Raw genomic sequence first — 19,488 nt, 5'->3', positions numbered from 1 at the left:
GAAATATTTTCTTGTGTTTTCTCAGGCCAAGGACCAACGAGTCTGACTGCTCACATAAAGCAACAGCAGAGCTCTAAACTCACAGCAGTATTTACAGTATCGTCAAGGTTTTGAGCACCAAACTGGATATGAAGTTTTTTAATAATTGATCTCCTTGTGGACGCTATGTGTGTATCTTCCTTGTCAGAAACAGTGCTGCTGACTGACTTGTACTTCAGCTTGAGGCCTCGCTGTGTTTACCCTCAAACCACCAGTTTAACCCCAGTTATATCAACACCGCTGGCACTGTCCTCTGATTACCCACACCCAGAGTTTATTTTCATACCCTCATTGTATGAGAGTGAGGAAAAGGGCACAGGAGTTAAAAAATAAAGGCCTTTATTGATAGCAACACTGTATTCATTTAAAACAATAACAATATGCTATTTTACTTAAAGACCAAAGCCATATATAACATGGAGAAGGCAGATTTGTCTCCATACGCTTGTCTGTGAGTAGAAAAAATTATTAATTCATTTATTTTTCACATAATCAAACACTGGATGTGTACAACGGATTGATAGATATAAAAAAACACCAACAAAATCAAGAAAGAATCTGTTTTTACACACAATCTGAAATTAATTATAGTAACAATCATATTTTAATATTCAAACAAGTTTAGTAGTTTTTGTTTAAGTAATTAGTAATATTTATCTTATTTTGTCAAGTTGTGAGCTTCTATTTATAATTATCGATTCACCTGCTAATGGTTTTTCTTGATTAATTGCTTTCTCAATTAAATGTTACAAGTTTTTATGCATCACCAAGTCTTAAAAAATGGTTGACTTGAAAAGAAAACAAACTTCTTAAAGGTCTTTATGATTTTTTTGTCTGATAAATGTCTGAGGACAGAAAAAAATCATTAATAATGTGAATAGAAGTGATGGTCAATAAAATGTCAGACAACAGTGAAAAATTGCTGTCATATAACATCTTGAAATAGCTTCAAACTGTCTGAAACTCAAAGGTAGTCACTTTACTATCATAGAAAACAGAGAAAAACAGCAAATATATACATTTAAGAAGCTGGAACCAGATCATTTTTGTTAATTATGTTGCTTTTCTTTGTTGTGCTGTGCAGTGTGTGAGCTCAGAGGTGTGTGTGCTGAACGTCAGCCGTCCCAGGGGCAGATGGTGTAATGGTGTCTCTCTCTCTACCAGCCTCCCATCTGAAACCCCCCACCACACACACACACACACACACACACACCTTCCACCCCTTTTTATCAAACTGCTCCTGCCCCCGTTTCTGCCCAGGGAGGTAATCTTATTTTACAATCTCTGACCCGCTGCCTCGTCATCTCTCCTCCTTTTTGAACATCACATGGACGCTTTTATCCACAGCACCTGCTACAAATGCCCACCTATCCGAGAGTTCGCCGTATTATTCGTGCCTCTCTTCTACCTCTGCAGCTTTTTTTTTTTTCTGTCTCTTTGCATGTGCTTCATCTTTCTCACTCCATCCTTCTTGACTTCCTCCCCTCCCTCCCTTCCTCCCCGCTCTCTGTCAGATAGATGTGTCTGTCGAGCACTCAGCCCCTGCACTCTGCAGCGTCTGGTATTGTGGGTAAATTACATCGCCTTTTAAAAATAGAACAGGCAGCCACACTGCGGGCCATTTTTCTCCTGGGGAGGAGGAGAGTGAGTGTGTGTGTGTGTCTGTGTGTCTGTGTGTAGGGTGGGGGGGCTTGGCCCAAGGCGCATTTCATGTTGAAAATAAGCTGTGAATTAAGACGGCAAAAGACCACGACATTCAAGCAGTCCTGTACCTCTCTGTGAAATGGGGACAGGTTGTTCTCGTAGTCATTCTGTACCCTTATCCCTGCTGCACTCTGTTTTATGTTTTTCGGCTGCTGCCACAACAATGATGATGATGATGTGACTGATGATGAAAGAAAAAAGAATATGTGGTGGTGGGAGCGTTATTCGGTAAAAACAACCAAACTTTAAATCAACTTTACCTGCCCAAATCAAAGTAGCCCGTCACACGTCACATCGATGCGGTGATAAGTCGAGCTCAAGTGATACTAGATTTTTAAGCCAAATACTGAATAATATCTAGGGCCCAACCAACTGGAGTTTTGGGACTGATGCCAATACCAATATTAGAGAGTAAAAAAACATCGATATCAATATATACATCCATTTCATATTTTTTTCACAAGCGTTTGAAATGCCATATTCGATGGATCATTACGAAAAAAGTTGAGTTTATGCATAAGCATAAAATAATTAAATACATGATTTTTATGTGACGATCCTGTTTTTCAAATGCTTGTGACACAGGATTTGTAATAGAGACCATGATATTTTACAGTTGAACACATTTAAACTAACAATACTGAATTAAAAAAAGCAGAACAAAAAACATATGCATATATTAAACTTGAATTTAAAGGGTCACATTTACATAAAATGCTGCCTATACACTTTCTTTTTTTTTAAAGATATTGTACAACATATTCACTGATATATCTGTCACAATGTCAATATTGGCCAATATATCGGTTCGGCTCAATTGATATCATTGTAAGGATACCTCAAATGTGGTTGTTCCACAGCTGTGACAAAGATATTTTACATTTCAGCAATAAAAAAGTAAGTAAATATAAGATAATAAGTCAAATTTGAACATTAAATGTCAGATAACTGCTTTATAAACACAACAAAACCAAACATAAAAGGTCAAATATAAATCTCTAAATCAGCAACGTACTGCACTTATCTTTTTGTCCAACGCTCATTAAAGAGCCAAAACTGACACCTGTGTGAGGAAAACAATATATTAGTCAGGTTCCAGTTTGTCCTCCAGTAATCCCAGCAGGTTTGTCAACTTCAGACGTTGTAAAAACCATAATAACGCAACACAAACCAGCTTAGATTAAACAAGCAAAACAGCCACAAGATGCGTCAGGGTTACGTGATTACTAACGTTTATGTTCTTTACCACTCACGTAAATTGTTTTTTTTTTTTTTACCATTTGCTCGCTATAATTTGACATTTTGGGAGATTTGCTTAATATCGATGCCACTCTCTTGATATCTGTCTGTGTTTAAATAGAAAGATTAACCATAAAGAGTCCTGGCTCTGTCTGAAGCTTGTTTTAAATCATATAAAGTGTAAAAACATCAATTTGTGGTTTTTTTACCAGAGTTTACGTGTATTTGAGAGGTTATTATAAATCTTTTTATGTAACTCTCAAGCAAGAAAGCTCATTTAATTTTCTATAGAGTGCTTTTTAGGTTACTTAAAGACATTTTGATGCAGTCATAAATGTGTTTGGAGAGACGGTTCAAGAAGGAGGGAGCGACTGTGGAGAAGGCCCTGTCACCTCTAATTCAGCACTTGTTCCTAAAATATAAACTAAAGAACATTAAACACAGATCTGTCTAAAACGAAATGATTTCTGACTTACATAGACTAGGTATATTATAAACTTGCTGATTTCCTCTGTAGTGAAAATGCATTTTAGAAACACAGTTAATTACAACGTGTTTGAAACTAGGGCCTTTAATCATTTCGTCAAGTGACTGAAAATGAATCGCCAACTCTTCTGTTAAGTCGACCTGAGTAATTTTTTTAAGGGAAAATTGGTTTATTTGCACATTTATAAAATAAAAGTCAGAGAAAAATAGTAAAATAAAAATAAAACACGTGTATGGGTGAGGTAAAAAGAGATAATACATAAACATAAATATGATTTACTGAAAGAATATTACATACAAACAATGCAAAATAAAATAAAGGAAAACCGTTAACTACAAAAAATACTAAAATTAACTAATTTCTAATGTCTTTTAGTCTTTTTGGGTCGTGGACTGTTGGCGGAGACAAAAGAAGATATTTTAGTTTGTATCTTGAGCAATCACCATTTTTTATACTATTTTCTGACATTTTATTGACCAATTTACTAGTTGATTAATCCAGAACATAATCTGCAGATGAATCGAGCACTATTTGGAAAAAAATCTGTATTATAAGGCGCTCTTGATTAGTTGCACCAAACCAAGTAGAGCTGCAAAGATCAATCAGCCAATGGACAGAAAGGAAAAGAAAGTCAAAATCTTCTGCTTCCAGACACTGAAATGAATATAATATGAATATTCTCTGGTACGTGTAATCCTCTGATAGTAAACTGGATATCTTTGGGTTGTGATGTATGCGTCGGGACAAGACGAGACATTTGAGGATGCAGCTTGAGCTTTGGGGAAACTGTGATGGACATTTTTAAAAACCTGACAAATGATCCACAGATGAAGCGATACAGAAAATAATAATTAGTTGCAGCTGTAAATGCCAAACCACATCTAAATGTTCAGCCTGAAGGATGCCGACATATTAAAATCTAAACTTAGTTCATTGTTCCTCGGGTGTCGATCAGTTTGCATCTTTCTTTTCCAGCACACAGACCCTCCTCCACTCCCTCTACCCCTCCCCGATCTTCTCCTCTCCACGCAGACAGTGTGGCCGCTGCTGTGGAGTCTGAGTACGAGCGTATTGATTCTGAGTCGTCTATCAGGGGAACGGGAGATTTAAATGGATACTATGACGGCCCCCTCTCCGGTTACCCTGCAGCCTTACTCGGTCAACCGCTTCTCCCTCCCTGCCTGCATCCATCATTCGTCACCCTCGAGCCTCGCGTCTGATCTAATCCGGACTCATTTATACACTGAGAAACACACATCTGAGTGTCCTTGTCTTCGCAGCTCTCTTCTTTTTCTCTCATTTGCGTGAATTTTAGCAGCGTTTTGACTCTGAAGAACACCACACACCCCCCCATCTGTTAATTTTAAAGTCTGCCACATATTTCTTTAGTTATCATCATTGGTGCCTGTCAGTTTTGATCACATTTTACTCGTTCGCACTTAAAACCAGATGCATCTTTACAGCGGCTTCCAAAGAACACAAACGGCCTCAGACGGGTTTAAACACACCCAGTCATCAAAACCACTTATTTAGAAGTGAAAATGAAAGCTGAAGTAAAAAGTTTGGTGTAAACTGGTATGTTCTTGTTTTTTAAATGTGGTTTGTGTCTGGATTTTGCTTTGTTTCTTTTTTTAGCTTCTAGGATTAGAAATAAAAAAGACGTTCTCCTTAAATAAATCCTGATTCTAGTCTAGTCTGGATTTCTTCTGAAATTTGTGAGTCGGAATCTTCTCCTGAATGAGTTCCTCACAGCCTCGATCACACGCTAGTTTGTTTAAATCTGTTCATGATGTTTTTACTCACATGTTTCACTAACACTTCTTATATGTGTCTGTGTCTCTCCAGTCAGTCGCAGAAGGCTTCAAAGAAGCAGTCCAGTATGTCCTCCCACAGCTGATGATGGTCCCAGTGTATCACTGTATACACTACTTTGAGCTACTTCAGGTGCGTCCTGACACACAGGAACCGTTCTGATCAAGGATGGCTTCAGCTTCTCTACTGGTTCTTATTGATATTAATGATTTCAACCCTGAATAATGATAAATATTCTAGTTTGACACATTTCAGATCCAATTTATTATGGTTTCAAAGTGTTTTTTTAGATGTATCTAATTGTTTGCCATCAGCTTTATCTTTTAAAAAAAACCTCACTTTATGTACTTATAAGGACAAAACACATTAATCCAGATTTCTATAAGTGCCAAGCCAGCTTATTTTCAACTGCACCCCTTTGGCAAGATGTTCTGAAACCAGTCTACCAACTCTAACTTTAAGCCCTAGTTAAGCTACATGTTTTAAAGAGCCTGATTTATAACTGTATTTTATCTAGGTCTGTAACTTGTTGCCACCATTACTGCTCTCTGTCTCACATGGCCATAACGAACAGGGTCAAAATAACCTTGATGGGCTCTGATGGTAAAAATTTAACGGGTCTGGAATTAGTGCCGCTTTTCTCTCTCCTTTAACACGGCAGACATTGAGACTTGTCATAGCAGTAAAAGCACAGATGTATCTCATAATATTAACGACAGCTCAGTTCCAGTAAACCATATAAATGCAACAGTTATTATTATTAATTGCACTGGTGAAATTGCCTTTTGTACACTGTTATGAATTATAGCAACATGTCTGATGTGGATTTTCTGCAATTTTACAGCAACTTCAGGAGCGCAGTCAAGATCAAGATGACAGAGAGTGTATGAAACAGGCGATCACAGCGCTGCTCAACCTTCAGAGTAGCGTGGAGCGCATATACTCCAAGTACCTGCCTCGGCGTAAACCTGGGTAAGTCTCCACTGGTGTTAATGATAAAATATTTAGTGTGTCGTTCTGTCAACATGTTAGTGACCAAAGGGCAGTAATGGATTTGAATATGCTGCATTTGCATCTCAACAAAGCAGTTCTCAGTCAAACATTTGTACTACAAGCCCGTTGGCACACATAATTAATTGGGTATGTGCGGTACCAGCATGCAGCATCCAGCAGCTGCAGCAACCCAGACACGACCTGCATGTATTTGTTTAGTATCAACATTTCTGTGGCTCAGTTTTTGTTGACACAACGCTTCACTTCTCCCTCACAGTGAGCCCGTTTACCGCCTGTACAGCAGACAGATTCGTAGCAAACAACTAGCCATCAAACGCATGAACGAAATCCAGAAGAGCATCGACGGCTGGGAGGGGAGGGACATCGGCCAGTGCTGCAGCGAGTTCATCCTGGAGGGGCCGCTTTTACGAGCGGGCGCCAAGCACGAGCGACACAACTTCCTGTTCGACGGCCTGATGATCAGCTGCAAGGCCAATCAGAGTTCGCGGCTGCCGGGGTCCGGCAGCGGGGCAGAGTACCGCCTGAAGGAGAAGTTCGTGCTTAGGAAGACCCGCATCGTGGACCGCGAGGACTCGGCGGAGCAGCGGCACGCTTTTGAACTGATGGGCAAAGAAGAAAACTGCGCCGTTTTCTGTGCACGGACAGCAGATGAGAAAGCGGCGTGGATGGCGGCGCTGGTGACTCTGCAGTATCGCTCCACTTTGGATCGCATGTTAGACACAGTGTTGGAGCACGAGGAAGAGGCGCATCCTCTAAGACTGCCCTCCCCGGAGGTTTACCGCTTCGCTGTGCAGGACTCTGAGGAGAATATAGTTTTTGAGGACAAAGTGCAGAGCAAAACAGGCATCCCCATCATTAAAGCCGGCACAGTGGGCAAACTCATAGAGAGGCTCACCTACCACATGTATGCTGGTAAGACGCTGACATTAAAGATCAATTTGTAGTGATTCATTTTGACTTTTTCCCTTCATTATCTAAACTGTTTTGTCTTTTTTGTAGATCCTAACTTTGTGCGCACGTTTCTCACCACATACCGATCATTCTGCAAACCACAGGAGCTTCTCTCCCTCCTCATAGACAGGTACGCTTTTCATTCGTCATAGTCACCTGGACATTTTTAAGACAAATATATATCAGTGATGTGTTATTGTGGGTGCCCTGACGTCTTAAAATATCATGTCTGCTCCCCTCCAGGATTGAGATCCCTGAGCCAGAACCGACTGAGGACGACCTACGTGCTCTCATGAACGGCGAGCAGCCGATGTCAGCCGAGCTCCAGAGGTTCCGCAAGGAGTACGTGCAACCAGTCCAACTCAGGTACGACACCGGTCAGATCACAGCCGAACCTGGCTCTCAAAAGACAAACAACAGCATCTGCACAGAGAGTAAACACGAAGGACAGTAACACAGGACAAAAAGAAAAAAATCATTGTACATAATCACACTATCGAAAGGAAAACTTCTGAGTTTGTCTCACTCTTTTTTTTTTTTTAAAGAAGTTTGCACAGAAGTGAGCAATTTGCACAATATGTATAGCACCTTTTTATGAAAAACAAAAATAACCAAAAATGTCCATATCACAGTCCTAAAATAATGTAGAACAGGTTAAGAAAACTTTTAAACCGCCACAAAGGATTTTGTGTGTCTTCGCCTCCTGTTGTTGTTTTGGCTCTTTTAAACTCTCCTGTTAAGGCCTGAATGTTCTCACTGGACCACAGAATTACTTTTGTATTACACTTTGTCTCCTTATAAGGAGCAACAGAGTCAAGAATAGTCCTGTAAGTACCATTTAAAAACTATGAGCTCCTCGGTGTTGGACTGCAGTGCTGCTGTAGTTACGGGCAGCTGCAATAAATAAAAACCTCTAAAAGTTTAGTCACAGACGCAGTTCAAACACAGCCTGAAGAGGTATCAGCTCTGTGGTCACTATACTGTATGACAACTGCAGCAACGTTACTTTTAGTAACAGCAGAAGATGACATTAAGTCAGTGTTGCATCACCTAACATGAACAAAAAACCTTTTTAAGGATAAATTGGGACATTTTTGATAAAAGTTGAAGGAATTTGTCCTTCAGCTTGGGTGGTCTGTAGTTTAATAAACAGAGTAATGTCGTCCCCCTGCCTATTTCAAAATAAGGATACTCAAAGTAGTTAAAAATATCTCTTAAGCCATGGCTTTTGCCCTTTTAAAGCATGTTACTGCTGTTTCACTTTGTTAAGAATCTACTCATAAAAATGTTAACTCTCCACGGTGAGGAATACACTTTAGTGATTTCTTCAAACAGTATAGTCTGACCTCTCAAAAATGTGATTGATTTTAATTTGTAATTTCCTCAAAAATTGAAAGTGGATTTCTAATGAATTATTATTACTCTTCTTTTACTCCACAGGGTCCTCAACGTTTTCCGTCAGTGGGTCGAACATCATTTCTACGACTTTGAAAATGATCCAGACCTGAGAAGTCGATTAGAGGAATACATCACCTGCAGAATTCAACTGCGAGGTCGGTCCTATGTGCAGATCCTAGTGATCCTAGTGATCCTAGTGAATGAATGTTCAGAAACACAAATAAGCAGCAAAGTCTTTATATAAGTCTGGATGTGGCTCTGCTGTTAGAGGCGGTGTTGATGCAGTCTCTGTTACTCTTAATGCAATTTATCACCAGCAGAACTTAATTAAAGTGATTCACAATTAAAAGTCACAGCAGCATTAAATTAGTATTTTTGTATGACCTGGAGAAAGTGACATGGTTTTTGGAGTCATGGTTTTTGTGTGTTTTCCTTGCAGGCAAGTCTATGAGAAAGTGGGTCGAGTCCATCAATAAGATCATCAAGAGGAAGATGCAGACGCAGTCAAACGGCGTCAGTCACAACATCACCTTTGAGAGCCCGCCTCCTCCCATCGAGTGGCACATCAGCAGAGCGGGCCAGTCGGAGTCATTCGAACTCATGACCCTTCACCCCATAGAGATCGCCCGACAGCTGACTCTGCTCGAGTCGGAGTACTACAGGTGAGTCACTGATATGCACCCGCAGGTGAAGATAACAAGAGCAAAATGTGTTAATCAGACTTTAAGCTCCCCTGTAACGGTGTCTGGTGTTGCCTGTCTGAATCTGAATCAGGGTTATTATAGTTGTAAAATTGTCATTAGTTTTTATTTCTATTTAGTTTTTCAGTTGATTAAGTAGTTTTATTTTTATTTTGGGGAATTGACTAGTTGTAGTTTAGTTTTTATTCAGTTTTAGTCTTAGTTTTATGCTGACCTTTCACTGTTGCAGACTAAATTTCCAAAGTGGGAAAGAAATCATGTGAGATTTACTGAGGTTGCGTCGCCCTCCTGGCATTTCAATGGTTTAGAGCTGTTTTAGGTCAGTCCGAGTCTTTTCCTAGCCTTGGTCTGAAGATAATTTCAACTGAGTTTCATATTATCGCAAGTCTTTCAGTTTTGGCAGTGACTTGACATAGTCAACAACCAAAAGAGAAGAAGAGAGCTCTAACCAAACCTGAACAGCCCCGTGCGGACCTCCATAACCCAAACACACACACCTAGAGTTTAAGCAGCATCAGTGGGATTTTCTCATCCCTGTACCTGGCAGACCTAGCTCCTGCCTCCCTCACCTCACAGCATCTCGCGCAGACAGAAAATTCACAAAAATAATGTAGTTGTAGTTTTGTAAATAGTGACCCTGCAAGATTCAGTCTTTGTAAAGTCATAATCTGAGTATGGCCTGTTTCTAAAAACTCTTTGAGTCATCTTAAGATGAGAGCAGGTGTGAGACGGAATTCTTTTCAAAGTCTTCTGATGCATGGGTATCATTATAGTTATTACAGTTTTGAAATGTTCATTAGTTTTTATTTTTATTCAGTTTTTCAATTCTGTTTAGTTTTAGTTCATTTTAAACTATATTTTCACTCCTAGTTTTCTGTTAACTATAATAACCCTGGTCTGAATATAAATCTGCTTCATTTCACAGAGCTGTGCGGCCGTCTGAGCTGGTCGGCAGCGTCTGGACCAAAGAGGACAAAGAGAAGAACTCACCGAACCTGCTCCGTATGATCCGTCACACCACCAACCTCACACTGTGGTTTGAGAAGTGAGTGTCAGGAAGCAGATCAAAGAAAGGTTTTAGAGTCCTGGAGAAACCACATCATCTGTAACTCTGTGTGTGTCTGTCTGTATTTCTCAGGTGTATTGTAGAGACCAAGAACATGGAGGAGAGGGTGGCAGTGTTGATACGGGTCATTGAGATCCTTCAGGTTTTCCAGGAGCTCAACAACTTCAACGGCGTGCTGGAGGTGGTCAGCGCCATCAACTCTGTCCCCGTGTACAGACTCGACCACACCTTTGAGGTCAGTTAAGCTTTCACAGAGATCAGACAGAACTACAACTAGCTGCACATATTTTGCCATAATTGTAGGAATTTTGATACACGGGTCAGTGACAAATAAGGGTTGGCAAGATGACCAATTCAAAAATATCTTTTAAAAATAGTTTTAAAAGCAGCATCAGATTTGTTAATTGTTAAAGATTTGTACATTTTGTATTTTTGTTGTTTTTTGTCATTTGAAATGACCTAAGTAAAACTGAATGCTCCTGAAAATGTCAAACGGTGTAAACACAAAAGAACGATAAATATTAAATGTTTTATCCACCTTCAGTGTATTTAAGTGTACTTATACAAATAATTACTACATTTTTAAAAAATGAAACACATTTTAACCAAATTTGACCAAACCACATGGACACAAAAAACATCATTGACCCACACATTTTCACTTGATGATGATGATGATGATGATTATTATTATTATTAAACTATTTAATTCCAAAAGACGAAAGACCCGAAAAGCCTCTGCTATTCATTGGGGTTTTTTTGCATGTACATTGTGTCCCATCAACCATTCAATATAAAGCCGAGCTGGTGATAAAAACCTTTTTATTTATGGGACTGTTTCTCCTTGCTTCACTACAGGCAATACCAGAGAGGAAAAAGAAAATCCTGGAAGAAGCTGTGGAGCTGAGTCAGGACCATTTTAAGAAATACTTAGCTAAACTCAAGTCAATAAACCCACCCTGTGTGCCTTTCTTTGGTAAGTCTTTTACAGTGTGACAGTCTGCACTCAATGCACTACAGCTGAACTATGAAGCTGAACCAAAAATATTTAGATATAACCGCCCAACAGTGCTTTTTATCACTATTATTTATTTGAAAGTGGGTTTTTTTTTTCTTCTCAGCTCTCTGCTTAGTTTAGTTGTTCATTTTCACACATTATTGAGCAAGTTTATGTTCCTTTCTTCACTACCACTCTCCCCTCATCCTCAGGTATCTATTTAACCAACATCCTGAAGACGGAGGAAGGCAACCCAGACTTCCTCAAACGCCACTCCAAGGAGCTGATCAACTTCAGCAAGAGGAGGAAAGTGGCGGAAATCACCGGAGAGATCCAGCAGTACCAGAACCAGCCCTACTGCCTGAAAGTGGAGTCCGACATCAGGGTGGGTGCTCTTAATTTTCTCTTTTGTTGCATTTTAAACACGTATAATCACACAGATCCTGGAGTCTTAAACGTGTGTTGGTTTTCTGTTGTGCAGAAGTTCTTCGAGAACCTGAACCCGATGGGAACACTGAGTGAGAAGGAGTTTTCTGACCACCTGTTCAACACGTCTCTGGATATTGAGCCAAGGAACTGCAGACAGCCTCCCCGATTTGTAAGTGTTTCCTCTGTCGCGGCGATATTTGGTGTTTTTAGTTAGAGAGAAATGCATTTTTACAGCAGAAAAGCATAAAAATCATTCTCTAGAACTTTGATCTTAATTAATTTTAGTTTCTGTGGCCACTGAATAGCATCTACTTCTATATTCTTAAGCAGTAGTGAGAGTTGAAATAGAGAAGAAACCTAAAAACTGCAGTAGACAGCACATTGAGTTGCCCCTGTGTATGAAATGTGCTTTATAAATAAAGCTGCCTTGCTTTGTCAAATGAGTAGATTTTACTTGTGATGAAGCTCCAAAGTTGAATCAATGCCTCTCCTCTTCCGCCTGCAGCCCAGAGTGAGCGGGTACACTCTGAAATCACCGGGGATCCGGCCTGTGCGAACGTCTACCTCTGGCACCCTGAAGGGCCACCCGGTCCCCCTGGAGAAGGAGCCGTCCCATAAGATCACCTTCCGGAGCATCGCAGAGACGGAGACGGAGACGCCAGCGTCTGTCTCCGTGCCCACCTCTCCTAACACGCCCACCCCCCCTCAGTCGGCCTCCTCTGACCTCAGCTCCGTTTTCATCGAGCCCGACCTCAGCAGCTCCTACGGCGGTGAGATCACACACCGGCACATCGCTCCGTTTCTGGAATATTTGGGAATGTTTGACATTTTCTAATCAAGACAGGGAAAGTTTTAGTTTTTTAATGTCTCTACGGAAGCCTGTAAACATCAAAAGTGTCTGTGTTTTAAAGATTCATCGCATTAAATGATTCATTTAGAAGTTAAAAACTTGATGCACAAGGTTACTCAGGCACCTTTTATGTGAAATTACATCTTTATCTTCTGTCTGTTTTGAATTTCACAGGAAGCAACTCCATATTCGCTTCAGTTCTCCTTCCGCCTTCAAGTGAGTGAGGAGCGAGTGCTTTCTGCTGCATGTATTTATGCATTTAACACTGAAACCGCTCTTTTTTTAGTATTTTGCGATATCATCGAGCTGTTACTCACAAGCAGGGCATGTTCTTGATTCTTCACACATCCATCTTTCTTTTCTTTTTTTTAACTCTCTGTCTGTTTCTCTTCGTCTCAGAGCTTCAGTCTGTGTCTTGCGGCAGCCTCCACCAGCTCGGAGAAGAGCCGCAGAAGCCGCCTCCTCTGCCGCCACGAAGGAAGGACGCGATGTCTGAAGCTAAGGTAAGAGTGGCTCATCATTTATTCAGAGACATTATTATCTCAGTCTGATTGGATTTGGCATATCTGTGGTATGATTTAGGATAGTTTAGTAAAAGATGTGATTTATGTTATAAAAATGTAGAGTGAGGGTTGGCCGGTCAAACATGAAACATGATCTCAGACATTAGCTGTGTGAATTTCAATTTGGAAGGAATTATTTATTATAGGTGTTTAAAATATATCACTAATTGGACCAAATGATCAAAATGTTTATTTGGTAGAAAGCCACGCACTTTAAACTCAACATTTTAAAACCTGTTAAATGAATTGCTCTAAATTAATCTAGTAGGTTTTCCTTTGGAGACTTCAGTAAGGGAAACATGGATGAATTAGGACACGAACAAGTCTACAAAGATTATTTAGAGAGCGTTATCCTCAGAGCAGCCTCTCATTCAGTGTTTCTTCTGAACTTTATGCTTTATTTTATAAGAGAAATCAACCTCTACTACAGCGTTTGATTTAGAAAAATTAAAACCTCTGAAACATTTAATTTGTTAGGGTTTTTTAATTTAATTTTTGTTGGTGCTTTTTCACCAGCTGCAGATGCTACAGCCATGTGACGCGTGTCCCGCAGATACTTAACTAGGTTTTGTCCGCCCCTAATCTTCTGTAATAAAACTCAACTTTTAAGCTGTACTTTCTGCTCCTTTTTAAATGCTTGTACAGATGTCACTCCTCTCTGTCCTGCTGTTATTAGATCAGAGATCCCCTCTTACAAAACTTGGAAACACCCCTGGTTTACTTGCTTAGTTTCACTCAATTCCCGGATGCCAGTGGGAACATGATTATATTATTTTATTTGATCCCATATACACAATTAAGCTAAGATGGCCTCAAATTGCTGTTTGTCATACTTTAGATGACACCAAATATATATTTTTTAAAGTCTGTCTGAAGGCATTTGTTAGTTTGTGACTCTGAGAAAGTGGGAAAAATCCCCTAAACCACTGCATCTCTGAACTATCACACACATTTAGTCTACTGTATGTTATCTCCTTTGATAACAAATGTAACAATTTATGTAAGATTTTTTTCAATTCCATTCGCTGAGCCTCTCCTAAAACTATTTGGAGCCCGCCTCCCACTTTAGAGAAACCTCTTTATTAAACATTTCTGAACTACTCGCATCTCCCAGCTCACTCATGGACTCGCCTCTTTTGTCGAGTTTTGACATTTAACTCATGATTGTCTCGGACTTTTGGGATACAGGGTTCATTAAAGGGTAAAAAAAAAAGCAGGAATATAGAATGAACAGTTTTTTTTGTTGTTCTTATCTGAACATACTGATGACTTCCAAATCTGGATTTTTAGTTATTTGTGTTATTTTGGGCGTCGGTGGGATTTGTTGTTTTTGGAGCAGGACTGTGACGATGTGGTTTTTAGAGGTATTTGAACCAGATCTCCATGTGTGCGTCTCTCTCTCTCTTTCTCTGTGTCTCTCAGCTGAGCTCCAGGTCCGACAGCCCCCCGGCCATCCCTCCCCGGCTGCCCCCTCCTCTGCCCAGGAACCAGCCTCGACCGCCGGTGTTGTACAACGGCCCGCTCGACGGCCCCCTTCCCAGCCCGCCTCCTCCACCTCCTCGCGACCCTATGCCCGACACGCCTCCCCCGGTGCCCCAGCGGCCCCCGGAGATCTTCATCAACTACCCTCTCAACCTGCAGCCTTCCCCCGTGGGCCGCTACCACTGGGACTTCAGCAGCTCGCCCAGCTCGCCCAACACCCCGCCCAGCACGCCGTCGCCTCGCATCCCGAGGCGGAGCTGCCCGCTCAGCGCCAGCCAGAACAGCCTGTGCCCGTTACCCATTCCCATCACCGCTCCCCCGGTCCCACCGCGCCACAACTCCAGCCCACAACTCCCCAAACTCCCACCAAAGACATACAAAAGGGAGCTGCTGCCGCCGCCGTTACAAGGCCTCTCATTGTTGGAGAACACCGACAGCAGCCAATGAGTCTGCTGTGTTTAAGTTTTTTGGGGGTTTTTGTTGTTGTTTTGTTTTTTAAAACGCCAAGAGAAAGAGAGAGGTAATCTTGAAATGCAAAACCGCGTCCTACAAACTACGACACAAAGCTACTGATCAGACAGAATAACACTGCTAACCCCCTTCTTTTTTTCCCCCCAATCAAACACACACTCGCTCTTAACTGCACCCGCCCACCTTCTGCATTAACCAATCACACACACACACACCTCTTTACTTCCCACCCGCTGTGCCTCTCAGGGGATCAGTAGCTCCGCCTTCATCATAAACCCTCTGTGCCAATGAGAAACCCCCACACCGGTGTGCCAGCTAATAAACAACGAGGAGCACCAAGACACTGTTGCCGTGTGAGTGTTTGTTTCGTTCTTACGGAGCAGAGACTGTCCGCTGCTCCTCTGTAAAAGTTCTCACCCCCTCCTCTTCCTCCTCCTCCTCCTCCTCCTCACACACTCTTAAAACTCACACTTTACCCCACATCCCCACTCCAGTACCAGAGTGAGGGATGCATGTGGGGAGGCCTTGGACTTTTTGTAGCCTCAACTTTGTCATTGCTTTTTATTTGTTTGGGCATTGACATCATCATCTTTAACTTTCGTCGTCGTCGTTCACCCTGGATTCCTGCTGCAGCTCACAGATTTTCATCTTCGCCTCTCCTCAACGATCAACGTCGACTTCGTAGCTCTTTCTTTCACTGTGTTTTGGGGCGGGGGCAGGTGTGAGCGGCGGCAGGCGAGAAAAAAAAAAGACATTTCCATTGACTTTTTTTTTTGTTTTTGTTTTCCTACGAACTGAGAAGAAAACAGTTGCCAAAGTCTTATTTTATGCAGGGGGATAAGGGATTTTCTTTTCTTTTTTTTAAACTAATGTGACATTTAAAAAAAGAAACACGAAAAAAGGAGGCAACACTGAACTCCCCCCCTCCCTCCCCTCCTCTCCTCTCCTGCCCTCCTCCCACTTATATCTCAACTGTACACACTGTGACTGTATAGAAAGAAGTGAGTCAAACTATCTTGACTGGGTTTTTTTTGTTTATTTGGGGGGTTTTGGTTTTTTTTTTTGGCAGGCCTCTCCGCAGCCACAAAACGTTGCCTTTAACAAAGAAAAAAAAAAATCCCAACAGCGGTGTGTGTGACCTCTGACCCCCAAGCTCCACGTCCTCTCGGCCCCCTTTTGCGGATGGGGGGGAAAAAAACGACAGCCAAGAACACTCCACATTTGCACATCGAGCTTTTTGGGCAAAGTCAGCAGGTTGTTTTTTTGGGGGGGTTTTTGCGATGAGACTATAAAAAAAATAGAATTAAAATTGAAAGAAATCCCTCTGCGTTGCGTGTCAGAAGGGACGTCTGCCACGATATCAAACAGCACCGATCCAGGACGAAGACGAGGAGAGATGACGGAGCTCCGACTCTTTGAAATCTGATGTCTTAACCCCCCCCCACCCCCTTCTTCCCCCTCTCTCTTATATAGACGTGTGCTGCTGTCTGACACTGTGCTCTTCTCCCAAAAAAAAGGCCCCACATGACCAACTCTTCCTTCATTTGGTATTAAAAAAACTCAAAAACTCAGCACTGGAAGCACGCAACTCCCCTTCCTCTCCTCCCTCTACCAAAGCTGGGTCAGCTCCCCCTCTCCTCGCCCCCTAGTGGCTGCTCCAAGTACCTACAAACCCATTAAGAAAAAAAAAGGAACTTTTTAACTTCTTCTTTATCTCTTTCATTTGTGTTTTTTTTCCCTGCTTGAAACATTTTTGGACAGACTGAAATAATCCATGCATCATGCTCAGATGTGCCTTTTTATTTTTCTTTTTTTTTCTTTTCTATTTTACAGAATAAGCAAATGGTGTCTAAAATGCTAAAAAATAAAGTTGCCTATGTAATGTTTAGAACAAAAGCTATACACTATGAAATTGTACATGTTTGTGGATACTGTGTATATATAACATGTATACACTAACTAAATAATTTGTATAAAGTTTTTCTCCCCTCCCCCCCCCCTCTTGTTGTATTGTACCCTCATCCGCATCTGTTCAGTCAAATCGAATATTGCCTAATAATCCAATGCTGCTACAGTCGGATAAAAAAATAGTAAAAAAAAACAACAACAAAAAAAACAACAGGTCACTGTCACTAACTTACTTACAGACAATCTCCAGTTTTTTAAACGCTGGGAGTATTAACTTGAGGAAAGCCATTTTTTCTCCCCCTCTCTCCCCTTTCTCCTCCCCCTTGCCCCCTTTTAGCTGTTTTAAAGCAATGAAAATATACAGTTCAATATGCCAAGCACTTACTTAGACGTGTGCTTCACTTTGTACATCTACTAATTGCCTTTCGATTGTCTCCTTTTCAAAGACTTTTTAATGCTAACACTCATTAAAAACAAAAGAGGTTGGAACTGTATTAAATTTGCAGTTGAATATATATGTCTACATATATATATATATATATATATATATATATATATATATATATATATATATATATATATATATATATATATATATGTATAAGTAGAAATATATTCGGTTGCAAGTATTTGAGCATCGTGAAGAATTGATTGGACTTTTTTCTTTGTTTTATTCTTCTTGTTCTTCTTCTTCTGAGAAACACACTTTGTGCACTTTAGGCTGTACTGTTGAAGAGCCGCAGTTGTTATAGGTCATATGTTTGTAAATGCAGTGGTCCTATGCAGCTGTTAAACTCACTTTATACATGGATCAGGGCAGAAAAAAGAAAAAGAATCAACAACACACACACACACACACGTCTACCACCTCACTTCTTATCCCACCACCCCCGTCGAGTTTTAAGGAAAGATAGAAACACCTGAGAGGATGTTTGAACACCAACGAGCTCAAGAAAATCCTCCTCCTGCTTCTTCTCCTCTCATTTTGTGCAGCTGGTGAGTTTCGGAGGATATTTTGTGTGTTTTCTGTCCGTTTCCCCTCGATCGGCAAAGTGTCCCAAGAAAGAAGTCAGTCAGTATTGGTGGGGTGAAGTTTGCCATGTTTTTTCTTTTTTTTGTTTGTTTTGTATTCAACTTTCTTTATGGGGTTTTTTTTTCCCAGCCCGACAGAATAACAGATTGGTTTTCCTCTGGTGGCACTGTAACAGCTTGATCCAGCAGTCAGTTTATTTGATGGTATGTGGCCTTTAACTGCTTTGTATTAATGGTCTTGATGAGATTAATAAATCACCCAGTCTTATTTTGTACTGAACTACTCATTTCTCCTCTGTTTTACTGTAACTCGAATGTTTGTTTTGTATTTTTACAAAGGTATTGCAGGTAAATTGATATTAAAGGATAAGTTCGCAATTTTTCATATCTGTCTTAATATAGCAGTCAGGTGTCCAAATGAACATTGAAAGAGGTTTTCCTTGCTGTAATCATTCGTCCTGTTCATACTGACTATTAAAAGATCTTCTTTAAAGTGAAGGGATTAAAATACATTAAAAAGTTGATATGAGGCTTCAGCAGTCTGAGTTAGTCATATAAAGTGAATATCTGACACATTTACAGTCTTTTTAGTATCAAATTTGCTCTTTGTGTTTCCCTGTTGAGTTGCAGTGGAAGTATAGTAACAAAAAGGAACTTTGGCACTAAAAAGAATGTAATATAAAAAGATATCTTCTTAATGTGACTCATTAGGACAACTGAAGCTTCATATTATCTTCAGATAAACTTTTAAATACATTTTTTGCACAGGAGAACTGGAGTTTGTCCTCCATCACTTACATAAGTACATTATGAAGAGATCTTCTAATGGTCAGTATGAACAGGAGGAATGATTACAGCAAGAAAAACAAGCTTTAATGTTCATTTGGGTTCCTCACTGTTGTTAAAGGAAAATTAAATTAAATTGGAAAATTGTGAACCTGGCCTTTAAAGTCTAATTCTGATTATCTATTAATCTAAAAGTTGTTACTTAGCACTTTTCTTAATCTACAGATGGATGTAGTCTTATATCAGGCTGTGAATGCTCTAGAAAATAAGGTTTAGTGTATTCAAGTGGGAAATCAAGAAGAAAAGTATGATTCTTTCTTTTTCTCATAAATGTTCCCCAGATTAGATGTTTTAATTTATAGTGTCTTCTCAGATTTATGCTCCCGCTGTTTCAGACATAAACCCTTCCTCCTTTTTTCAAAGTTTTAATCCATTTATCCTACAAGTGGCATCCTGAAGAACTATAACAGCTAAACAGGCATCTGCAGTGTTCAGGAATGATTCAGATTTAACAGAAAATCAAGACAAATTCATGTTTTCAGGCTTTAGTTTCACCGGT

At 40.4% G+C, this 19,488-nt stretch overlaps 1 protein-coding gene across 1 annotated transcript in view; it reads left to right on the top strand.

Annotated features, from left to right (window-relative positions):
- sos2 (son of sevenless homolog 2 (Drosophila)) overlaps window positions 1-17,322 on the top strand; it is a 37,453-nt gene extending 20,131 nt beyond the window's left edge. The window contains exons 8-23 of the mRNA XM_062440092.1: window positions 5,315-5,413; window positions 6,126-6,253; window positions 6,552-7,207; window positions 7,295-7,376; window positions 7,490-7,612; window positions 8,687-8,799; window positions 9,084-9,306; window positions 10,271-10,390; window positions 10,484-10,646; window positions 11,270-11,387; window positions 11,621-11,793; window positions 11,890-12,006; window positions 12,343-12,607; window positions 12,862-12,903; window positions 13,087-13,190; window positions 14,673-17,322. Of these exons, the coding sequence (XP_062296076.1) occupies window positions 5,315-5,413; window positions 6,126-6,253; window positions 6,552-7,207; window positions 7,295-7,376; window positions 7,490-7,612; window positions 8,687-8,799; window positions 9,084-9,306; window positions 10,271-10,390; window positions 10,484-10,646; window positions 11,270-11,387; window positions 11,621-11,793; window positions 11,890-12,006; window positions 12,343-12,607; window positions 12,862-12,903; window positions 13,087-13,190; window positions 14,673-15,179 (3,033 nt within the window). The 3' untranslated portion in view covers window positions 15,180-17,322. The remainder of the gene's footprint in view (window positions 1-5,314; window positions 5,414-6,125; window positions 6,254-6,551; window positions 7,208-7,294; window positions 7,377-7,489; window positions 7,613-8,686; window positions 8,800-9,083; window positions 9,307-10,270; window positions 10,391-10,483; window positions 10,647-11,269; window positions 11,388-11,620; window positions 11,794-11,889; window positions 12,007-12,342; window positions 12,608-12,861; window positions 12,904-13,086; window positions 13,191-14,672) is intronic.
- The last annotated feature ends 2,166 nt before the right edge of the window (window positions 17,323-19,488 follow it).

This window comes from Scomber scombrus, chromosome 19 (genome assembly GCF_963691925.1).
Source record: "Scomber scombrus chromosome 19, fScoSco1.1, whole genome shotgun sequence".
In the NCBI taxonomy this organism is placed as follows: domain Eukaryota; kingdom Metazoa; phylum Chordata; class Actinopteri; order Scombriformes; family Scombridae; genus Scomber; species Scomber scombrus.
This window is presented reverse-complemented; position numbering and strand designations above follow the sequence as displayed.